This window comes from Eumetopias jubatus, unplaced genomic scaffold (assembly GCF_037043125.1).
Source record: "Eumetopias jubatus isolate StellerSeaLion01/CBP00866 unplaced genomic scaffold, mEumJub1_p1.0 scaffold_16, whole genome shotgun sequence".
Lineage (NCBI taxonomy): Eukaryota > Metazoa > Chordata > Mammalia > Carnivora > Otariidae > Eumetopias > Eumetopias jubatus.
This window is the reverse complement of record NW_028274822.1, coordinates 87,525,889-87,546,108: the sequence shown is the minus strand read 5'-3', so window position 1 is coordinate 87,546,108 and position 20,220 is coordinate 87,525,889. Positions and strand designations below refer to the sequence as shown.

General features: G+C 38.8%; 1 protein-coding gene across 3 annotated transcripts in view; it reads left to right on the top strand.

Annotated features, from left to right (window-relative positions):
- Positions 1 to 20,220, top strand: part of SBNO1 (strawberry notch homolog 1) — a 57,638-nt gene that overhangs the window by 22,645 nt on the left and 14,773 nt on the right. For all 3 annotated transcript variants that reach the window (XM_028092433.2, XM_028092434.2, XM_028092432.2), the window contains exons 8-25: positions 517 to 650; positions 834 to 924; positions 2,556 to 2,717; positions 3,637 to 3,772; positions 3,851 to 3,956; positions 4,092 to 4,245; positions 5,247 to 5,429; positions 6,393 to 6,490; positions 8,088 to 8,239; positions 9,788 to 9,985; positions 10,787 to 10,954; positions 11,048 to 11,223; positions 11,652 to 11,783; positions 13,978 to 14,113; positions 15,224 to 15,336; positions 15,426 to 15,497; positions 15,963 to 16,062; positions 19,905 to 19,979. In XM_028092433.2, the coding sequence (XP_027948234.1) occupies positions 517 to 650; positions 834 to 924; positions 2,556 to 2,717; positions 3,637 to 3,772; positions 3,851 to 3,956; positions 4,092 to 4,245; positions 5,247 to 5,429; positions 6,393 to 6,490; positions 8,088 to 8,239; positions 9,788 to 9,985; positions 10,787 to 10,954; positions 11,048 to 11,223; positions 11,652 to 11,783; positions 13,978 to 14,113; positions 15,224 to 15,336; positions 15,426 to 15,497; positions 15,963 to 16,062; positions 19,905 to 19,979 (2,386 nt within the window). The remainder of the gene's footprint in view (positions 1 to 516; positions 651 to 833; positions 925 to 2,555; positions 2,718 to 3,636; positions 3,773 to 3,850; positions 3,957 to 4,091; positions 4,246 to 5,246; positions 5,430 to 6,392; positions 6,491 to 8,087; positions 8,240 to 9,787; positions 9,986 to 10,786; positions 10,955 to 11,047; positions 11,224 to 11,651; positions 11,784 to 13,977; positions 14,114 to 15,223; positions 15,337 to 15,425; positions 15,498 to 15,962; positions 16,063 to 19,904; positions 19,980 to 20,220) is intronic.

Below are 20,220 nucleotides of genomic sequence, written 5' to 3'. Positions count from 1 at the left end.
GGATGGATGGATGGATGACTGTTTGTTTTAGCTCTTTTAACCCTGCTTGCTGAATGCTAGAAAGGATCTAAAATCCCATACCCTGGTGGCTTTTTGAATGAACTGTGGTATTGTATGGGTGTTGTACTGGCTTTCAAAACCATGAATTAATTAGGCCAGTTTCTTGAGAGGACTTCTTTTGTACTCCACTTCTGTAAATAAGTGACAGCCGAACAGGTAACCATCCTCCATATTTATATGTGATGAAAAGTTTGTATTTGTCTATGCAGGCATTGAAAGAGACACAGAAGAATGCTCACCAATTTGTTAACTTCAGTAACATCAGTTACCTGGTGCATGTGAGTGTAGCCAGAAAGAATACATAGTAAATATAAAGAAAGTATCCATATTGAGCCAAACTGTGTGCCATTTGTATACACATAGATCACATTAATATATTCCTACAACAGTGTTTTAAAGACTGATCACCACAGTTATCTAAAGGAGTAGATTGATTATCAGCTTTCTCTTTTTCAGCAACATGAAACATTCCTACCTAATGGAGATCGTGCTGGCTTCTTAATAGGTGATGGTGCTGGTGTGGGAAAAGGAAGGACGATAGCAGGAATTATCTATGAAAATTACTTGTTGAGTAGAAAAAGAGCATTATGGTAAGTGCCAAAGACTGTGGAAACTTTATTTTGTGAATAGTTATTCCAGCATGTGAGATGGGTTTTAATGAGTAGGTGTATTTTTTTTTTTAAGTGTCAAGCCCTGTTTTTATTTATCCTGAATACTGCTAGATTGATGGAATTTGCATTTAATTTGTTTTTTTTTTCTTTTTTATGTGGCAGGTTCAGTGTTTCAAATGATTTAAAGTATGATGCTGAAAGAGATTTGAGGGATATTGGAGCAAAAAACATTTTGGTTCATTCATTAAACAAGGTATGAAAGTTTTCTATTTGGTTAGTCATTCAGTAAATATTGACTCATCAGTGAGATGGGAATAATAGTTTCTACTTTGTAGAGTTCTTGTGAGGATTAAGTGAATCATTTTACAGAAAGCATTGGTGAGTGCTAGCCATTCTTGTTGGTTTGTGGGTTACTGTGCATTGAGTACTATGCCAGGTACAGTTGTATTAGTGGCAACCAAAATAGGCCTTGTCTCTGTTGTTAAGGAGTTCTCAATTTTGGTGTTCTTTTTGTCTTTGTTTCTGAGGTAACCTTATATGGCTGAAACTCATAACTGAGTATAAGGATGCAGTGTGTAGTAAAGCTGTGTGGATAGGTAGTCACAGCACATAGGGAATTGTTGAGGCTTGGAGACTGATTTGGATATTTGTATATGCACTGGAGTTTTACATCTGTACCTTTGTTAAAACAATTCTGTCGAGTGGAAGAAAATGTGTCACAATATCTAAAGCGTAGTTTAATGTGATAGGAATCTTAAGGTTCATTTGGCAAATCTTTACTGACCTCTTATGTACTAAGAGCTGGAGTTGTACAATAGGCAGACTTATTTCCTGCAGGTACCTCTCTCTTAGCCTTTTGAAAATAAGTAAATATAGGGAGTCTGGGTGGCTCAGTTGGTTAAGCGACTGCCTTCGGCTCAGGTTATGATCCTGGAGTCCCAGGATCGAGTCCCACATCGGGCTCCCTGCTCAGCAGGGAGTCTGCTTCTCCCTCTGACCCTCTTCCCTCTCGTGCTCTCTCTCTCTCATTCTCTCTCTCTCAAATAAATAAATAAAAATCTTTAAAAAAAAATAAGTAAATATAAATCTACTTTCTGTGTGAGCCCTAGGTTGGTTCAGTGTTGCTCTGCTCATCATTGGCTTTTTTGGGTGGGTATGACTGGATTGGTAGGTAAAGTACTACGTCTTGAATGATTCCTCACAGCTCAAAACTAAAAACCTGTAACTGGCATCTAGAAATATTTTTGATTTCTTAGTCCGTTTAATTGAAGAAGGGTATATTAACTATTAATCATAATTCTTTATATATGCCTTAGAACTTAATTATAGTGACTTGACATACAGGAAGTGCACAATATTTTTGTAGTGTGAATATTGTGACTTTTTTTTCTTGGAGGGGGTTTGGTTTATAATCTTTTTTTTGTTGATAGAAGTTTTCTGAGGGGCACGTGGGTGGCTCAATCGGTTGAGCATCTGCCTTCGGCTCAGGTCATGATCCCAGGATTCTGGGTTCAAGCCTGTCATCGAGCTCCCTGCTCAGTGAGGAGTCTGCTCCCTCTGCCCTTCCCCCTGCTCAAGCACGCACACACTCTCTCTTTCTCAAATAAAATGAATAAAATCTTTTTAAAGAAAGTTTTTTGAGACTTTGATGAAAACTAGATCATTGTATCATGAAGTTGTGTGTGTATATATAAACATAGGTGCGTGCATGCATGTGTGTGTGTGTATACATATGTAGAAGTTTTGTGTGTGGTCTTAGGGGCTCTTTTGACTTCCCTAAAAACCTGTGATGGACCCACCAATTCCCTGCTGTAGAAATTTGGGTGGGATAGATTTTTCAGAGAGAAAAGCGTATATGTTAAATTCTTCTTTTTTCTTTTTTAGTTTAAATATGGAAAAATTTCTTCCAAACATAATGGGAGCGTGAAAAAGGGTGTTATTTTTGCTACCTATTCTTCCCTTATTGGTGAAAGTCAGTCTGGCGGTAAATATAAAACTAGATTAAAACAACTTCTGCATTGGTGCGGTGATGACTTCGATGGAGTGGTATCCTTTACAACAAATGTTTTTAATTTTTCTTTATTTCTTTATTTTCTCTTTATGTTTTTTAATGACACAAAAGTGAATGTGAGGATAAACATTTAAAATTACATCTTGAGATTAACTGAAATTGCTTGGATGAGAGCTTTAATGACTTCCCAGTGTCCAAGGGGGAGTCTTTTTTCTAGCTGTCATATAAAAGGCCAATATTTAAGCTCCTGGTTTAGGAAAATGTTAATAGGTGTGGGAAGTGATGAATACTGTATTCCACTTTTGGGGATTCATACTGCATATTACATAGTAAAGCACCTGAGAAGACTAAGGGGACAAAAACTGAACTTACTGATTTCCAGACCTATTTGCTCATGGCAGACCTTTTCACTGTCATGCATGAGGAATGTTTTTCAAACAGTGATTAAGTTAGTCACCAGTTGTACTTCTACTTAGAAAATTTGCCAGAATTGTCTGTGTGGTGGACATTTCTTGCCACAGTGGATTCATTCTTCCATTCTAATTAAGAATTAAATATCCGGTCAATATAAATACCAAAATTAGTGGTTGCCTCTCAGACTTGAGAGGGAGGGGTGATGTCAAGGAGAGGCACATAGAGGGCTTCATTTATGTTTGTAATCTTAAAAAGAAATCAGTTGGAGGCAAATATGGTAAAATGTTTAGGTTTGACAAAGCCTTGTCAAAGGGTTTGTAATGATGTAATGATGGGCTTGTTGGTGTTATTTTAAAAAGTTAATGCTCAGGGGCTTATTATCAGCAGCATCTCTTCCCCTCCTGATTGTCTTGAATTTAGCCCACTCTACCACCCCAGAAATTTGGGATGTTTCCCAAGGCCTTGAAATAAACATTAAATTTTCCTTAAAGATTAGAGATACTTGCTACTGTGTTACGTTCCTTAATTCATTCTGTACAGATAGTGTTTGATGAATGTCATAAAGCAAAAAACTTATGTCCTGTTGGTTCCTCAAAGCCAACCAAAACAGGCTTAGCAGTTCTAGAGCTTCAAAACAAATTGCCAAAGGCCAGAGTTGTTTATGCTAGTGCCACTGGTGAGTTGTTATTTTATTTGAAAGGTTTGTGTAGGTTATTTTTTCAGCTATAAAATTTTTTGTTTCGGGATTTTTCAGGTGCTTCTGAACCACGAAACATGGCCTATATGAACCGTCTTGGAATATGGGGTGAGGGAACTCCATTTAGAGAATTCAGTGATTTTATCCAAGCAGTAGAACGGAGGTAAAGCAATTTACAGTATACACTATTTGTTCTCGGTTACAGTCTAAAAGAGGTGTTACCGCTAAAGCCTTTCCCACTTATATTAAAGCCCTACTATATTTAATGATAGTTACTGTGTGTTTTAATTTTATTCAGAGGTGTTGGTGCCATGGAAATAGTTGCTATGGATATGAAGCTTAGAGGAATGTACATTGCTCGACAGCTGAGCTTTACTGGAGTGACCTTCAAAATTGAGGAAGTTCTTCTTTCTCAGAGCTATGTGAAAATGTATAACAAAGCAGTCAAGCTGGTGAGAAGTTTTTTCTTAATTCCTAGTATTTTTAATGTCTCTCAGCCCACAAGAATATATTTTGCTATAACACAACAGATAAGGTACTAGATCCTTAGTTTCCTAATTTTCTAAGCTTTCTCTTTGTTAAAGTAATTTATTATTTTTTTTTCCAGCACTAGAAGTCCAATGCGCTATCCATTGCGCCACAGAGCCTGTTATTTTTTTTTCCAAAGATTTATTTATTTGACAGCGAGAGAGGGAACACAAGCAGTGGGGGGAGGGGCAGAGGGAGAGGGAGAAGCACGATGTGGGGCTTGATCCCAGGACTCTGGGATCATGACCTGAGCCGAAGGCAAACTGGCTTAATGACTGAGCCACCCAGGTGCCCCAAAGTAATTTATTTTAAAAAACCATTTGTGGGGCGCCTGGGTGGCTCAGTCATTAAGTGTCTGCCTTCGGCTCAGGTCATGATCCCAGGGTCCTGGGATCGAGCCCCACATCGAGCTCCCTGCTCGGCAGGAAGCCTTCTTCTCCCTCTCCCACTCCTCCTGCTTGTGTTCCCTCTGTCGCTGTGTCTCTCTCTGTAAAATAAATAAATAAAATCCTTAAAAAAAAAAAAAAAACTGTTGTAATGGGGCGCGTGGCTGGCTGAGTCAGGAGGGCATGCGACTCTTGATCCTTGTAGTGATTTCGAGCCCCATGTTGGGTGTAAAAATCACTTAAACTTTTTTTTAAAAAGCCATTTATTTAAGTTGCATAATTTTAAAAATTACAATGTAACTATTCCCTGAAATGACTCTAGTAGCTACTAAGAATTTAGAGGCAACTCTGTATGAGTATCTTGAAAAACATTTGTTTAGAGATTCCCAAGTTACTGAAGATGGTTCATTAAAATAATGTTAAGTAGTTAAATTAATGTTAAGTAGTCTTGCACCTACCATTATTTTCTTGAATCAGTCATTTTTAAGTAATTCACACTCATAGATGAAATGTCTAAAATACCGATTATGCATCTTCAGTGGGTCATTGCCAGAGAGAGATTTCAGCAAGCCGCAGATCTGATTGACGCTGAGCAACGCATGAAGAAATCCATGTGGGGTCAGTTCTGGTCTGCGCATCAGAGATTTTTCAAATACTTGTGCATAGCGTCCAAAGTTAAAAGGGTTGTGCAACTAGCTCGAGAAGAAATCAAGAATGGAAAAGTAAGTTGGACACATTGAGAGATTTATTCTTTGGTTATATTTCCTAGTCTTTTGGGTGTTCAGACTTTCTACTTGTAAAGCCTGTTCTTTCTGAGAGAGAGTTAAAGTATTGACGTAGTAAGACTTTAAAATCTATGGGTTTTTTTTTTTGTTTCGTTTTTAAGATTTTTATTTATTATTTGACAGACACAGCAAGAGAGGGAATACAAGCCAAGGGGAGTGGGGGAGGAAGAAGCAGGCCCCCCGCCAAGCGTGGAGCCCAGTGTGGGGCTTGATCCCAGGACCCTGGGACCATGATCTGAGCTGAAGGCAGACGCCTAACAACTGAGCCACTCAGGCGCCCCTAAAATCTATGTTTTTTAAAAGAAAATAAAAGCAGTGCCTATTGATGTAGAATTTAGGTAGCTCAAAAAATATATAAAGAAATAAATCGCTGTAATTTGGCCATCATCCATAGATACAACTATTGCTGATGTGTGGGCGTAGATTGCCATACGGTTTTTTTCTTTTTAGCAATATATATATATATCTATATCTATTTAAAGTACAAAGAACTGAGGCAGGGACTTCAATTGATGTCCACTGCTGTAATTTTATTTCCTAGCTAGGTTTTTTACACATAACATGCCCCAGATATATGTAGAATAAATAAATGAGCACACATGTGCAATAATGGGTCATTCTTGGGGCACCTGGGTGGCTCTGTCATTAAGCGTCTGCCTTCGGCTTAGGTCATGATCCCAGGGCTCTGGGATCGAGTCCTGCATTGGGCTTCCTGCCTTCTCCCTCTCCCACCTCCCCACTGCTTGTGTTCCCTCTCTCGCTGTGTCTCTCTCTGTCAAATAAAGTCTTAAAAAAAAAAAGTCATTCTTGTTTGAAATCTTTTTTTTAAGCTAAATATTTAAAATAGGTCCTAAGAAACTACATGCATAGTTTTATTTATAATTTTATTTTTCTCTCCAGTGTGTTGTAATTGGTCTGCAATCAACAGGAGAAGCTAGAACATTAGAAGCCTTGGAAGAGGGTGGAGGAGAATTAAATGATTTCGTTTCAACTGCCAAGTAATGTTTTTGGTTTTGAGTTTTTATTTAGATTAGTTTAAGTGTTGGTATTTCCTGGAGGCCGAAGTTTTGATTCATTTCTGATCTTCGTTTTTGCATTCTGTGCATGTGCATCAGTGTATCTATTGGAAAACAGTAACATAGAAGTACTCGATTGTTAAGCATTTTGACCATATTGTGCCCAGTATTTGGACTACTGGAAAGGTGTGATTTTTGTCTTATAGATCTTGGAAATCTGTGAGAGCTTGGATTAGTTTCAGTTTCAGTTTGAGCTTTGTGTGTTTGAAATTACCATTATCCAGAGGAGCAATACGTATAGTTTGCCCTTAAGTTTAGTTATCTGTAGTATAAAAATCGTAGACAGTCATGAGAATTTTAAAAAGAAGATATAGGCATTGTTTTCAGTTTATTTGCCTACCCTGCCAATTTTAACTCTAATAGTAAAATTAGCAAAATAATCTTTGCCCCACTGTACTATCTCTTGTGTTAGGAGATATATTCAAGTGGCTCCTTTTAAGATGGATATAATTCAGAACTGCTTCTAAAAGCAAAACATGGTATCTACTAATCTTTTTCTATACTTGTGTGCCTATTACTGCATTGTTTAAAATGATAGGAACTAGTCACATACGCCTGTCAGTGGCTAGTCCAACATTGAGATGTGCTGTGAATATAAAATACAAGACTTACAAAAAAAGTAATGTTTTACATCTCACTGATTGCATGTTGAAGTGATACACTGATACATGATTCTAATCTCTATCCTGAAATACATCATTAGAAAAATGTTCGGGGCACCTGGGTGGCTCAGTCGGTGAAGCATCTGCCTTCAGCTCAGGTTGTGATCCCAGGGTCCTGAGATCAAGCCCTGTGTCGGGCTCTCTGTCAAATAAATAAATAAAATCTTTTTTTTTTTTTTTTTTTTAAGATTTATTTATTTGACAGAGGGAGACACAGTGAGAGAGGGAACACAAGCAGGGGAAGTGGAAGAGGGAGAAGCAGGCTTCCTGCGGAGCAAGGAGCCGGATGCGGGGCTCGATCCCACGACTCTGGGATTGTGACCTGAGCCAAAGGCAGATGCTTAATGACTGAGCCACCCAGGCGCCCCAAATAAAATGTTTAAAAAAAAAAAAGTTTCTCCAGTTTTCTTTAACTTTTTAATGTAACTACTAGAAAATGTAAACGTCGCATATTTGGCTGGGCTTGAACTATATTTCAATTCAACAGCCTTTGCCTAGAATATTAAATTTGTTTCAGCTGGATTATCAATATTTTGTAGTATTAAACAGTATATTTATTTTTAAGAAACATGTTTTAAAGAATATATTTTTAAATTTTATTTGAGAGAGAGAGCATGCAAGCACTCACGGGGAGAGGGGCAGAGGGAGAGAACCTCAAACAGACTCCCTGCTGAGCATGGAGCCTGGCAGGGGGCTTGATCCCACAACCCATGAGATCATGACTTGAGCCAAAACCGAGAGTTGGATGCTCAACTGACTGCACTACCCAAGCACCGCATAAGAATATATTTAGTAAGATTTTATATATAATTGTTTTGCAGACTGAACCACTAATTGTCACTTATTCTCTTGTATAGAGGAGTGTTGCAGTCACTTATTGAAAAACACTTCCCTGCTCCAGACCGGAAAAAACTTTATAGTTTGCTAGGAATTGATTTGACAGCTCCAAGTAACAATAGTTCACCAAGAGATAGTCCTTGTAAAGAAAATAAAGTAAAGAAGCGGAAAGGTGGGTTCTTTTCTTTAAATGATGTTGAAAATAGTAAAAATTTGAGCATTTTGAAGCAGGTATATTTTGGGATTGAGCTTGCCTGCCTTTTAAATTGGCATGTGGTTGCATATTTTCACTGTCGCTTGTGTAGTTTTAAATGCACAAGTGACAGTTTGGTGCTAGGCACTATGTTAAGCACTGGCCTTCTATTATCTCATTTAACCCATAAGGACTCCATATGAAAATAGGTCTTATTTTTTGTTTTCTAGACAGAGGACACAAAGGCACAGAAAGATTAAAAGTTTAAGGAATCTTCCCAGGTTTACACCATTAGTGGGCAATATATGGAAAGCAAAATCTGGGCCTTGCTGTTGTTAAAGCTGCATATGCATATACACATACAGTGTTTTTATAGTCTTCTTTAAAGAGGCATTCATAATTAAGAATTATTTCATTCTTAGGGATACACTCAGTGCTTATTAGATGTTTTATCATAGCCAACTTGGATTTGTGTTAAGATGCTTAGTAAGCTGTTCAGCTTTCAGAAGTTAACTTCACAGGCTTTCTTCAAGATGGTGATAACTTCTATGGGAACAGCTGTCTGTGATGCTGGGTGTGTTCTAAACGCAGTGGCTGACACTTTAACCTTATTTCATCTGTTCTAAGAAGGACAGTTTTTTACATTTTTAATATACTTGAAAGTGGATTGGTTATTATAATTGACAATACTTTTTTATTGTGGCAAAAAAAGTAATGCTGTGTTTTAGAATCAGTGACATCTTAAAATGGTTACGTGGTCATGTTTCTCTTTCCTAAATTATGTTCTTTCTACCATTTGTCTTGTTAATAGGTAAACTTTCAATGGTTTGTTCCAGATGTCTTTGTCTTCTTGTTTTCCTTTTTTTTTTTCCCCTCTTTTTAGAGAGGGGGAGAGAGCACATTCCTGTGAGTGGTAGGGAGGGGCAGAGGCAGATGGAAAGAGAGAGAATCTTAAGCTGGCTCCATACCCAGCGTGGAGCCCAACTCAGGGTTCGATATCACCACGCTATCATGACCTGAGCCAAAACCAAGAGTTGAACACTTTACCGACTGAGCCACCCAGGCACCTTCCAGATGTCTTCCCTGAATACTCAATAAAATAATTCAAATCAGCACCTTGTTTGACTCTTTACAAATACAGTTTTATAGATTTGTTTAAATATTCCATAGATTACTTTTTAAAGTATTTTATTTTTTAACTATTCTATAAACCTGTAATTATTAGGCCTCTGCTCTCAACTGTTCACCACTGAAATGTGAAAATGCTGGAGATTGTGTCCTGAATTTATTTTGAAATGTGCACTTAAAGGCAGTCTTGAATTTGTATTTACGTGCCTAATTTCTTCTTAATAATTGAACATAACCTGATTTCTTAGGGAAATCTAAAAGGTTAACACTTGTGAAATTTATACACTTAAAATGTTTTTCCTGTATATTTCTCACTTGAACTCTTGAACTAAATGTAGTTTTCTAGATCTTTAGAAGAGTGTGTTTGGACTGACTGTCTTGTTTTGGGTTTGAGGGTAGGTGAAGAAATAACTCGAGAAGCCAAAAAAGCACGAAAAGTAGGTGGCCTTACTGGTAGCAGTTCCGATGATAGTGGAAGTGAATCTGACGCATCTGATCATGAAGAAAGTGACTATGAGAGCTCTAAAAACATGAGTTCTGGAGATGACGATGATTTCAACCCGTTCAGAGATGAGTCTAGTGAGGATGATGAAGATGGTAAGTTCGTCAGTATATTAAATGTTAATGAAAGGATAGTTATTTCTGTGTGTTTGAAATGGGATATTGTATTAAAACCTGTTTTTTGGGGGCACTGGGTGGCTCAAGTCAATTAAGCGTCTGCCTTTGGCTCAGGTCATGTGCTCAAGCCCCGCATCGTGCTCCCTGCTCCATGGGGGGGGCCTGCTTCTCCCTCTCCCTCCACTTGCCACTCCTCCTGCTTGTGCTCCCTCTCTTTCTGTCACATAAATAAAATCTTTAAAAATAAATAAATAAAACCTGTTTTTTCCCCAGTGCAGTACAGATCATTGCACAGAATCTAATCTTTGCTTAGTGGAGAACTCCTCCCCAAGCTTGTCTGTCTTTTGGTAGTTTAGCTCATTTGTGTGAGATAGTGGCCTCAGTTTTATGCAGTGATTTATTATTACTAGATTTTTATTTATCCAGAGAGAGTGAGAGAGAGAGTAGGGGGAGGAGCAGAGGGAGAGAGAGAAGCAGACTGCGCTGGGTGTGGAGCCCGACATGGGGCTCGATCTCACCACCCTGATATCATGACCTGAGCCGAAACCAAGAGTCAGACACTCAACTGACTCAGTCACCCAGCCACCCAGTCACTCGTGCAGTGATTTTTAACCTCATACTATGGAATTGTACCTTATAGTGTATTGGATATTATTGGACCACTGAAGTTGGTGATGATTTATAAGTTACCAGTTAATACAGAAAATTCAAGGGTTGTTTCCTTTGAAGATTCAGCTTCTTTTACAAATGATTTGACACATATCTTTCCTTAACTTTCAGATCCCTGGTTAATCAGAAAAGATCACAAAAAAAGCAAAGATAAAAAAAAAAAGAAAAGTATAGATCCAGATTCTATTCAAAGTGCCTTATTAGCATCAGGTCTTGGATCAAAACGACCTAGTTTTTCATCTACACCGGTAATTTTGCCTGCTCCTAACAGTGCACCAGGTATCTATGGGGAAGCTTGCTTTGTCTGTTGAAATGTACTTTTAAAACGTACTTAAACTTTGTACTGATTTTTAACAAATGTACTTTATCTAGCTAACAGTAACACCAACAGTAACAATAGCCTTATAACAAGTCAGGATGCTGTGGAAAGGGCCCAGCAGATGAAGAAAGACCTACTTGATAAACTAGAGAAATTAGCTGAAGACCTCCCTCCTAATACCCTGGATGAACTTATTGATGAACTTGGTGGCCCTGAGAATGTTGCTGAGGTAAATATGACTTGGTCAGGGCTGTGTCTTCGTCCCTTTTTTTGGTTAGAATGAGTAATATTTTGGGTATCATCACGTAATTGTCTTAATTTTCTCTTAGATTTTAGAACCTTCGTTCTCTGTCATCCTAGAGTCAGTGAATTCTTGTCCTTAGCATCTGTGTGTTTACTCAACACACTGATCTGTTATTGTACCTGTCACGCAGCCTCTGTGATCATTGCCACATACCTGCTTTGTCTGCTGGAATTGAAACCTTTCAAAAACCAGACTGTGTTGCAGTGTTCTCTCCCTGACACGGCAAGCTGCACCGTGCATGTCGGCTTCATCATCCCCGTCTCTCCCACCAAGTTTCTCTAATGCAGGGGTCCTGTGCTTCCTGCCTCTTAATCAGGTACCTTAACTGTAAGTGACTCTGTTTGGCTTTGCAGATGACTGGTCGCAAAGGGAGGGTTGTAAGCAATGATGATGGAAGCATATCTTATGAGTCGAGATCGGAACTTGATGTCCCTGTGGAAATACTAAATATCACGGAAAAACAAAGATTTATGGATGGAGATAAGGTATGTTTTTCTGGAATGCTGTTCTTTCTTTCCTTTTTTTTTTTTTAAGATTTGATTTATTTGAGAGAGAAATAACACAAGGGGGGAGAGGGCCCAAGGGAGAAGCAGACTCCCCACTGAGCAGGGATCCCCATGTGGGACTTGATCCTGGGACTCCAGGATCATGACCTGAGGCAAAGGCAGTTGCCCAACCGAGCCACCCAGGCGCCCTGTGGAATGCTTTTCAATGAAAAATACAATATCCGTATATTTAAATGAATATTTAGGGTTTTTTTCCTTCTAAAAGAAATTGTGTTGAATGTTGTTATTCTATAATTTTTAATAATTGCCTATAATCACTGAACATGTTACACATTTTCATTTTTTCACAAATTGAATGTAATAAACTATTGTGCACAGAATTAGATGTGGCTCTTAATAACTTTGGAGGCTTTTTAAATTTTTAATCAGAGCATTAAAATACTGTGTTCTCTTAGGACGTCTTAGTAGATTCATATCTAATGCTACTGTCCAGTGTCAGTCTAATTTTGACTCTAGAAATATATTTAAGCATACCCAGATTACTACTGTCCTTTGGTTTTGCTGTTTCTCTTACTGCTCTGACATGTCACATTAGGATGATCATTCTGAATGATGTGTAGATTGGCTTGCATACCTCACCACTGTAGAGACCTTGGTTGCTGCCAGAGGCTTTTTGTATACTCTTCAGGAAATGTCAGTCAGTTTTGAGATTCTCAGGCTAGTTCTTCCCCATTTACTTGGAATTGCCATAAGCGTTTGCTGATGAGATTTCTAAAAAATAGGAGTACCACTTAAACTTAATTCCTTAGTTTAAACGGTAAAATAAAATCTCTACTTAACCATATATTTCTTTATATTTCAGTGAGTTTTTCTGCAACTAAAAAAAGGATAGTTACACTATCAAAGTTGTCTTTATTCTTTTTTTAAAGATTTTTTGGGGGCGCCTGGGTGGCTCCGTCGTTCAGCGTCTGCCTTCGGCTCAGGTCATGATCCCGGGGTCCTGGGATCGAGCCCCGCATCGGGCTCCCTGCTCCGCGGGAAGCCTGCTTCTCCCTCTCCCACTCCCCCTGCTTGTGTTCCCTCTCTCGCTGTCTCTCTCTGTCAAATAAATAAACTATTTTTTAAAATAGTTTATTTTAAAAAACAAATATTTTTTTTTTATTTGAGAGACTGAGCATGAGCAGGGGGCAGGGGCAGAGGGAGAAGGACAGACTCCCCACAGGCTTGGGGCTCAATCCCAGGACCCTGAGGTCATGACCTGAGCCGTAGTCAGACCCTTAACCAACTGAGCCACCCAGGCGCCCCCAAAGTTACCTTTTATAAATATATTTAATAGCTTGTGTTACATTTTTTTTTAAGATTTATTTATTTACTTTAGAGAATGAGAGTGCATGGGTGAGAATGGTGGCGGGCGGGGGTGGAGGGAGAGAGAATCTCCAGCAGACTTCCCGCTGAGCATGGAGCCCAAGCACTGGGCTTGCTCTCATGACCCGGAGATCATGACCTGAGTCGAAATCAAGAGTTTGGATGCTTAACTGACTGAGCCACCCAGGTGCCCTTCATGTTACATGTTTTAAAGATTGTAGGTAGAGGTATTATCAGTTGTGTTACATAACTTTGTTTCATGAATTTATGCCCAGGTGCATTACAGTTGTATTAGTTGGAATTAGTTTTAGCTGTTAAGTGACAGGAAATTCAAACTCGTATTGACTTAAAGGAGGTAGAAAATTTCTTCCATGTACAAGTTTGAGTAGGTAAACCAGTGCTGTTGTGGCTCTTTGAAGATAATGCTACTTCTGTCTTATTCCTTTAACATGTGAGGATTTTCAAGTTACATATTTCAGGTTCAGTCATTATACCTCTATATTTCACATAGCAGAGAGGAGGAAAGAAGAGAAGGACACGTCCTTGACTTTTAAGGACATTTCTTAAATGTTCATACCATCTACACCCTACTGGAGTATGCCCACAATTAGCTGCAGGGGAAAGTGAGAAATGTAGTCTTGATTCTCAGCAGCCATGTACCTGCCTAAACTTGGGGGGGGGGTATAATTTAGGAAGAAGGGGAGAATAGGTATTGGTGGGCCACTAGTACTCTAAGAACTTTATTTAGGGTACTCGCCTACTTGTCTTTGTGCAGAGGTGATCATTTTCCCCCTTATATTTGATACAGAATATTGCTATTATCTCAGAAGCCGCCAGTTCGGGTATTTCATTACAAGCGGATCGGAGAGCTAAAAATCAAAGGCGAAGAGTTCATATGACTTTGGAATTACCCTGGAGTGCTGATAGAGCAATTCAGCAATTTGGTAAGTTCCTACATTGAATTTCACTTAATAGATGGCTAGGAATCATTGGGGAAATGTGTACACATCAAAACCTATATTTAATGTCAGATATCTTAAAACGTGACATAGATTTTGGAGCTGTTTGTGTATTACATATAAAACTATAGAATACATGAATACATTTCTTACCTGTTTTAAGAAATGTAAAAGATTTTTGTTGGATTTCTTGGAGTTTCTGGCATTATATCTCAAAACAGCGTTCCTCGGGAGTACCTTCATTATCGATCTTCAGGATGTATGTGGTCTTTGTCAGAGCACCTGCCACCTCATGTCCTTTTCAGCCCTCGGTGGCCTTAGGGCATATTGCTCTTCCCTTGCCTTACATGTTCCTGTCCCTGTGACCTGATGACTTAAAAGAACAATTTTTGGGTCTCCTGGGCAGCTCAGTTAGTTTAGCATCCAACTCTTGATTTTGACTCAGGTCATGATCTCTGGGTCATGGGATTAAGCCCTGCGTCGGGCTCTGTGCTCAGCGGGGAGTCTAGTTGAGATTCTTTTCCTCTGCCTATCTTCCCCCTCCCCAGACCGTGTGTGCATTCTCTCTCTCTCCAAATTAAAAAAAAAAAATTTTTTTTTGAAGAATCCAGAGCAGCTGTGCTTCAGCACCATTGTGGGGGGTAATAATATGTTTATCATTGAACAGTTCCGTGGCAGTTTCTGTTCTTTGTAAGGAGGAGAATTGTTCTGAATATGGATGTTAGTCAATTCAGTTTTTTTTATTTTGTACCTTTGGGGGAGTTACAGTAATTGTCCTTCCTTTATTTGTTTAAGATTTTACCTATTTATTTGACAGAGAGCGAGCACGAGTGGGGAGGAGGGGGGCTAGGGAGGGGCAGGTCTCCCCGCTGAGCAGGGAGCCTGATGCGGGACTCAATCCTAGGACCCTGGGATCATGACCTGAGCCGAAGGCAGCCGGGTAACCGACTGAGCCACCCAGGTGTCCAGTAATTGTTACATTCTTTAATTTTTCCTCTTACGGGTTTCTGAATACCATCTTAGTGTTAAGATGCTAGGAATAGATTTCAGAGTACTCTTTGTCTAGTGAACACAGTATTTTTAATGTCTTTACAGGACGAACTCATAGATCAAACCAAGTTACTGCTCCCGAGTATGTGTTTCTGATTTCTGAATTGGCAGGGGAACAAAGATTTGCTTCTATTGTTGCTAAAAGACTTGAGAGCTTGGTAAGTTCTTGGGTTGTGTAGTTGTGTGTAAAAGATGGTGAATACAACCTGTCGTCTTTGCCTTGATTGGAAATTTTATGTCTTGATAGGGAGCGCTTACACATGGTGACAGAAGAGCAACAGAATCTAGAGATCTGAGCAGGTTCAATTTTGATAATAAGGTACATTTCAGCTTTCAGTATCTCTGGTATTTTGTGTTGTTTGGTGTCTGTGGTGAACAAAAACGGAAAGTGGTTACTGTTTAAAACTTAAAACTACCTCTTCTTACGGTTTCACTGTAAAATGATAGCATCCTGTAAGATTTTCACATATCAGATCTTTGGTGGTCAACTCTGCAGTATAATCCTATTTTCATTCCTGTTAGAAAATAGGAATATAATAAATCCTTGTGAATGAATCAAGTGTGAATTTCCAGAAATGAAATTATTTACTGAACATCTGTTGTGTGCATAGGTGTGAACTAGGCACTAGGCCATATAGTATATAATATATATAAAAAGATAATTGAGTCCTGCTATTTCTGAATCTTTGGTACCATAATAGTTTTTATAGTGTTCAGTTGGTCATGTGATTGAAATGTATCCAAATGCTGACTAGTTAAATTTTTTTGTTTTTTTTTATTGCAGTATGGAAGAAATGCTTTAGAAATTGTCATGAAATCCATTGTCAACCTAGATTCTCCTATGGTATCACCACCTCCAGACTACCCTGGAGAATTCTTTAAAGGTAACTTTTAAAAATAAAGAAGAGGAAAATGAGTACTAGTAGTACTCATCAAAAGTAGGCACTAAAACCTTTTTTTTTTTTAATTAACATACAATGTATTACTTGTTTGGGGTACAGGTCTGTGATTCATCAGTTTTACACAATTCACAGCGCTCTCACCATAGCACATACCCTCCCCAATGTCCATCAGCTAGCCACCCCATCCCTCCCACCCCTCTTCACTCCAGCAACCCTCAGTTTGTTTCCTGAGATTGAGTCTCTTATGGTTTGTCTCTCTCTCTGGTTTCGTCTTCTTTCATTTTTCCCTTCCTTCCCCTATGATCCTCTGTCTTGTTTCTCAAATTCCACATATCAGTGAGATCATATGACAATTGTCTTTCTCTGATTGACTTATTTTGCTTAGCATAATACCCTCTAGTTCACCCAGATCATTGCAAATGGCAAGATTTCATTTTTTGATGGCTGCATAATATTTCATTGTATATATGTACCACATCTTATTTATCCATTCATCTGTTGATGGACATCTGGGCTCTTCCCATAGTTTGGCTATTGTGGACATTGCTGCTATAACCATTGGGGTGCATGTGCCCCTTAGGATCACTACATTTGTATCTTTGGGGTAAATACCCAGTAGTGCAATTGCTGGGTTGTAGGGTAGCTCTATTTTAACATTTTGAGGAACCTCCATACTGTTTTCCAGAGTGGTTGCACCAGCTTGCATTCCCACCAACAGTGTAGGAGGGTTCCCCTTTGTCCGCATCCCCGCCAGCATCTGTCGTTTCCTGACTTGTTAATTTTAGCCATTCTGACTGGTGTGAGGTGGTATCTCATTGAGGTTTTGTTTTGTATTTCCTTGATGCCGAGTGATGTTGAGCACTTTTTCATGTGTCTGTTGGCCATTTGGATGTCGTCTTTGCAGAAATGTCTGTTCATGTCTTCTATCCAGTTCTTGATTAGATTATTTGTTCTTTGGGTGTTGGGTTTGATAAGTTCTTTATAGATTTTGGATAAAACATCTTCTGACATGTGCTTTTGTTTTTCATTTTCTTTGGATATAAACTGTATAAAAATTTAGAAATTAAAGTTTAATAGACACCTAAGTTGGCCTCTTATAATCAGTAGATTATTAAATTTCATTCATATGAAGTATTTTATGCTCTTGACAGTTTATTACATGTTAATACTAGATTAGTAGAAGAAAGTGGTTTTGTTAGATTAATTTAAAATTCTATGCCAGACAGTTTTTAAAATTTAATTTTAAAGTACCGAGGTAAATAGTCTGTGGAGGTTGGCATAGGGTGTAGATAAAACAAAATTGGCTGTGTATTCATAGTTAAAACTGTGTGATGGATACATGTATATGATTCATAGAATGTTCTGTTTACATTTGTATGTTTTTGGAAATTTCCATATTAAAGAAAAATCCAGCATATGCTATAGAAACTCTTTGACCTATCTCTCAAATTGGTAGAATATATTTTGCCCATAAATGTAAGTAGTCTAGATGGTTTGATTTTTTTTAAAGATTTTATTTTTTAGAGAGAGAATGAGAGAGAGAGAAAGCACATGGCGGGGGGAGGGTCAGAGGGAGAAGCAGACTCGCTGCCGAGCAGGGAGCCCGATGCGGGACTCGATCCAGGGACTCCAGGATCATGACCTGAGCCGAAGACAGTCGCTCAACCAACTGAGCCACCCAGGCGCCCTTGAGTTTTGATAATTTATTTTAAAATTCAGGAAGCTATGAAAATATTTTGGAAAATAGGTAGATGTAAGATACTTGAAACACTATCATTGTAGAGTTAGGACTTTTCACTAGAAAGTCCTTTCCAGTCGGAAACCAGTATTTAGTATTGGTGCAAGCCACATTGACATACTGATGGCATTAACAAAGCAAAAGAAACCCAGTAAAGACTTTTTTGTCTTTTTCTTCCATTTCCTTTCCTCTCTGCTTTTCTTTTGTTGTTTTTAAAATGACTCCGTTTACTTTTTTTTTTTAAAGATTTTATTTATTTATTTGAGAGAGAGAGAATGAGAGACAGAGCACAAGAGGGAAGAGGGTCAGAGGGAGAAGCAGACTCCCCGCCGAGCAGGGAGCCCGATACGGGACTCGATCCCGGGACTCCAGGATCATGACCTGAGCTAAAGGCAGTCGCTTAACCAACTGAGCCACCCAGGCGCCCCGACTCCGTTTACTTGTAATTTTAAGATTACATGTTACTAGAGGCACCTGATTGGCTCAGTTGGCATAGCGTGTGACTCTTGATCTCAGAGGTGTGAGTTCAAGCCCCGTGTTGGGTTTTGTAGAGATTACCTAGAAATAAAATCTTTAAGAAAAATAAATTATGAGTTACTTACTGTAAGTAAGAGTCTGTGTTCTCCCCTTAATCCCCACCTTCCATTCTCACCTGCTGAGGTCACAAATGTTGACAGTCTGAACCAGGGGCAGCCTGGCACATCTTTTCTCCATGTTTGTTTAAACACAGCTTTTCTTTTAAATGTTGCTAATATTACTTTAATATTACTTACAGTGTACTTTTCTCATTTCATATCTCCTAGACAGACACCTCTTACAATCCAGTACCTGTAGCACTAACATTTTTTTTTTTTAAGTGCACAGCAACATTTTTTTTTAAAGATTTTATTTATTTGAGAGAGAGAGAGAATGAGAGATAGAGAGCACAAGAGGGAAGAGGGTCAGAGGGAGAAGCAGACTCCCTGCCGAGCCTGGAGCCCATTGTGGGACTCGATCCCGGGACTCCAGGATCATGACCTGAGCCGAAGGCAGTCACTCAACCAACTGAGCCACCCAGGCGCCCAGCACTAACATTCTTTTTAATAGTTGCATAATATTCTGCAGCTGGCTTATACAGTAGTTTCTTTTTTTAATCATTCCCTTATTGGTATTCAGGTGGTTTTCAATTTTTTTGCACCATCACAAACAGTGCTGAAATTATATGGCTATTCTATATAGATTGGTTTCCAAAAGGAGGATTTTTGGTTACACCGTTGTCACCTGCAGAATCTAAACAGTTTTGTGCATGTAGCAGAGTATTAGCTGATTTATTAAATTTGTAAGTAGGATATGATAATGCTTCCTTTTCTGTTGACCCTTTTCTCTTAACGCCCTTATTCTGTAAGTCTGGGTTGGAACCTGAACATACGTATTAAAGAGCCCCATAGGGGCGCCTGGGTGGCTCAGTCATTAAGCATCTGCCTTCAGCTCAGGTCATGATCCCAGGGTCCTGGGATTGAGCCCCGCATCGGGCTCCCTGCTCTGTGGGAAGCCTGCTTCTCCCTCTCCCTCTGCTTGCCTCTCTGCCTACTTGTGCTCTCCCTCTCTCTGTCAAATAAATAAAATCTTTAAAAAATAAATAAAGAGCCCCATAAACTGCCTTCTCAGTAACAATTCAGAACATGTTAACTGTTACACATGTTGCTTATCTTTTGCAGCACCCTGTCAATACTGATAATGTGTGGGAGGGAAACAAGATTAATAGCTTATTTACACAGTTATTTAATCAGCTAGTCTGTATGTTCAAAATTGTTTATATTCTGTAGGTGACAACTGTATAGCGATAATACAGTATGACGTTTGAGTACTGTAGGATTTCAGAGTGCCTAGAAGACCTTTGAGGATTGTGTGTTCCATTTAATTCAGCTAATAGAAACTATGCAAAATACCTTATGCTGTGTTTAATGCTAGAACTTGTGTTCTAGTTTGGGGTTCCTGGGTGGCTCAGTCAGTTAGGCATCTGAAAAAAGAACTTGATCTAGTTTGATTAGTCAGATAATAGCTCATTGAGTTATTTGGGTTATAAGGTTTTTTAATTTTCTGACAGATGTTCGACAAGGACTGATAGGAGTTGGCCTGATAAATGTAGAAGATCGTTCGGGAATTCTTACTCTAGATAAAGGTAAGAGTGATGAGTTTTATATATAGACGTAAGACATAACCATTGCTGTATCATTGCAGACCATTTTCTTTATGCTTTTGTCAACTTGAAGGGGAAGCTTCAAGTTTGTAGTTCTCAATCCCTCCTTGAGTGCTCATAGAGCACTCTCGGTGGTTTTTGCTACTGTGGTTATTCAGAAGAGATTAAACCTTTATTCTGTCTGCAAAGCAGCGATTCTCAACCCAGGTTGCATATATGATCA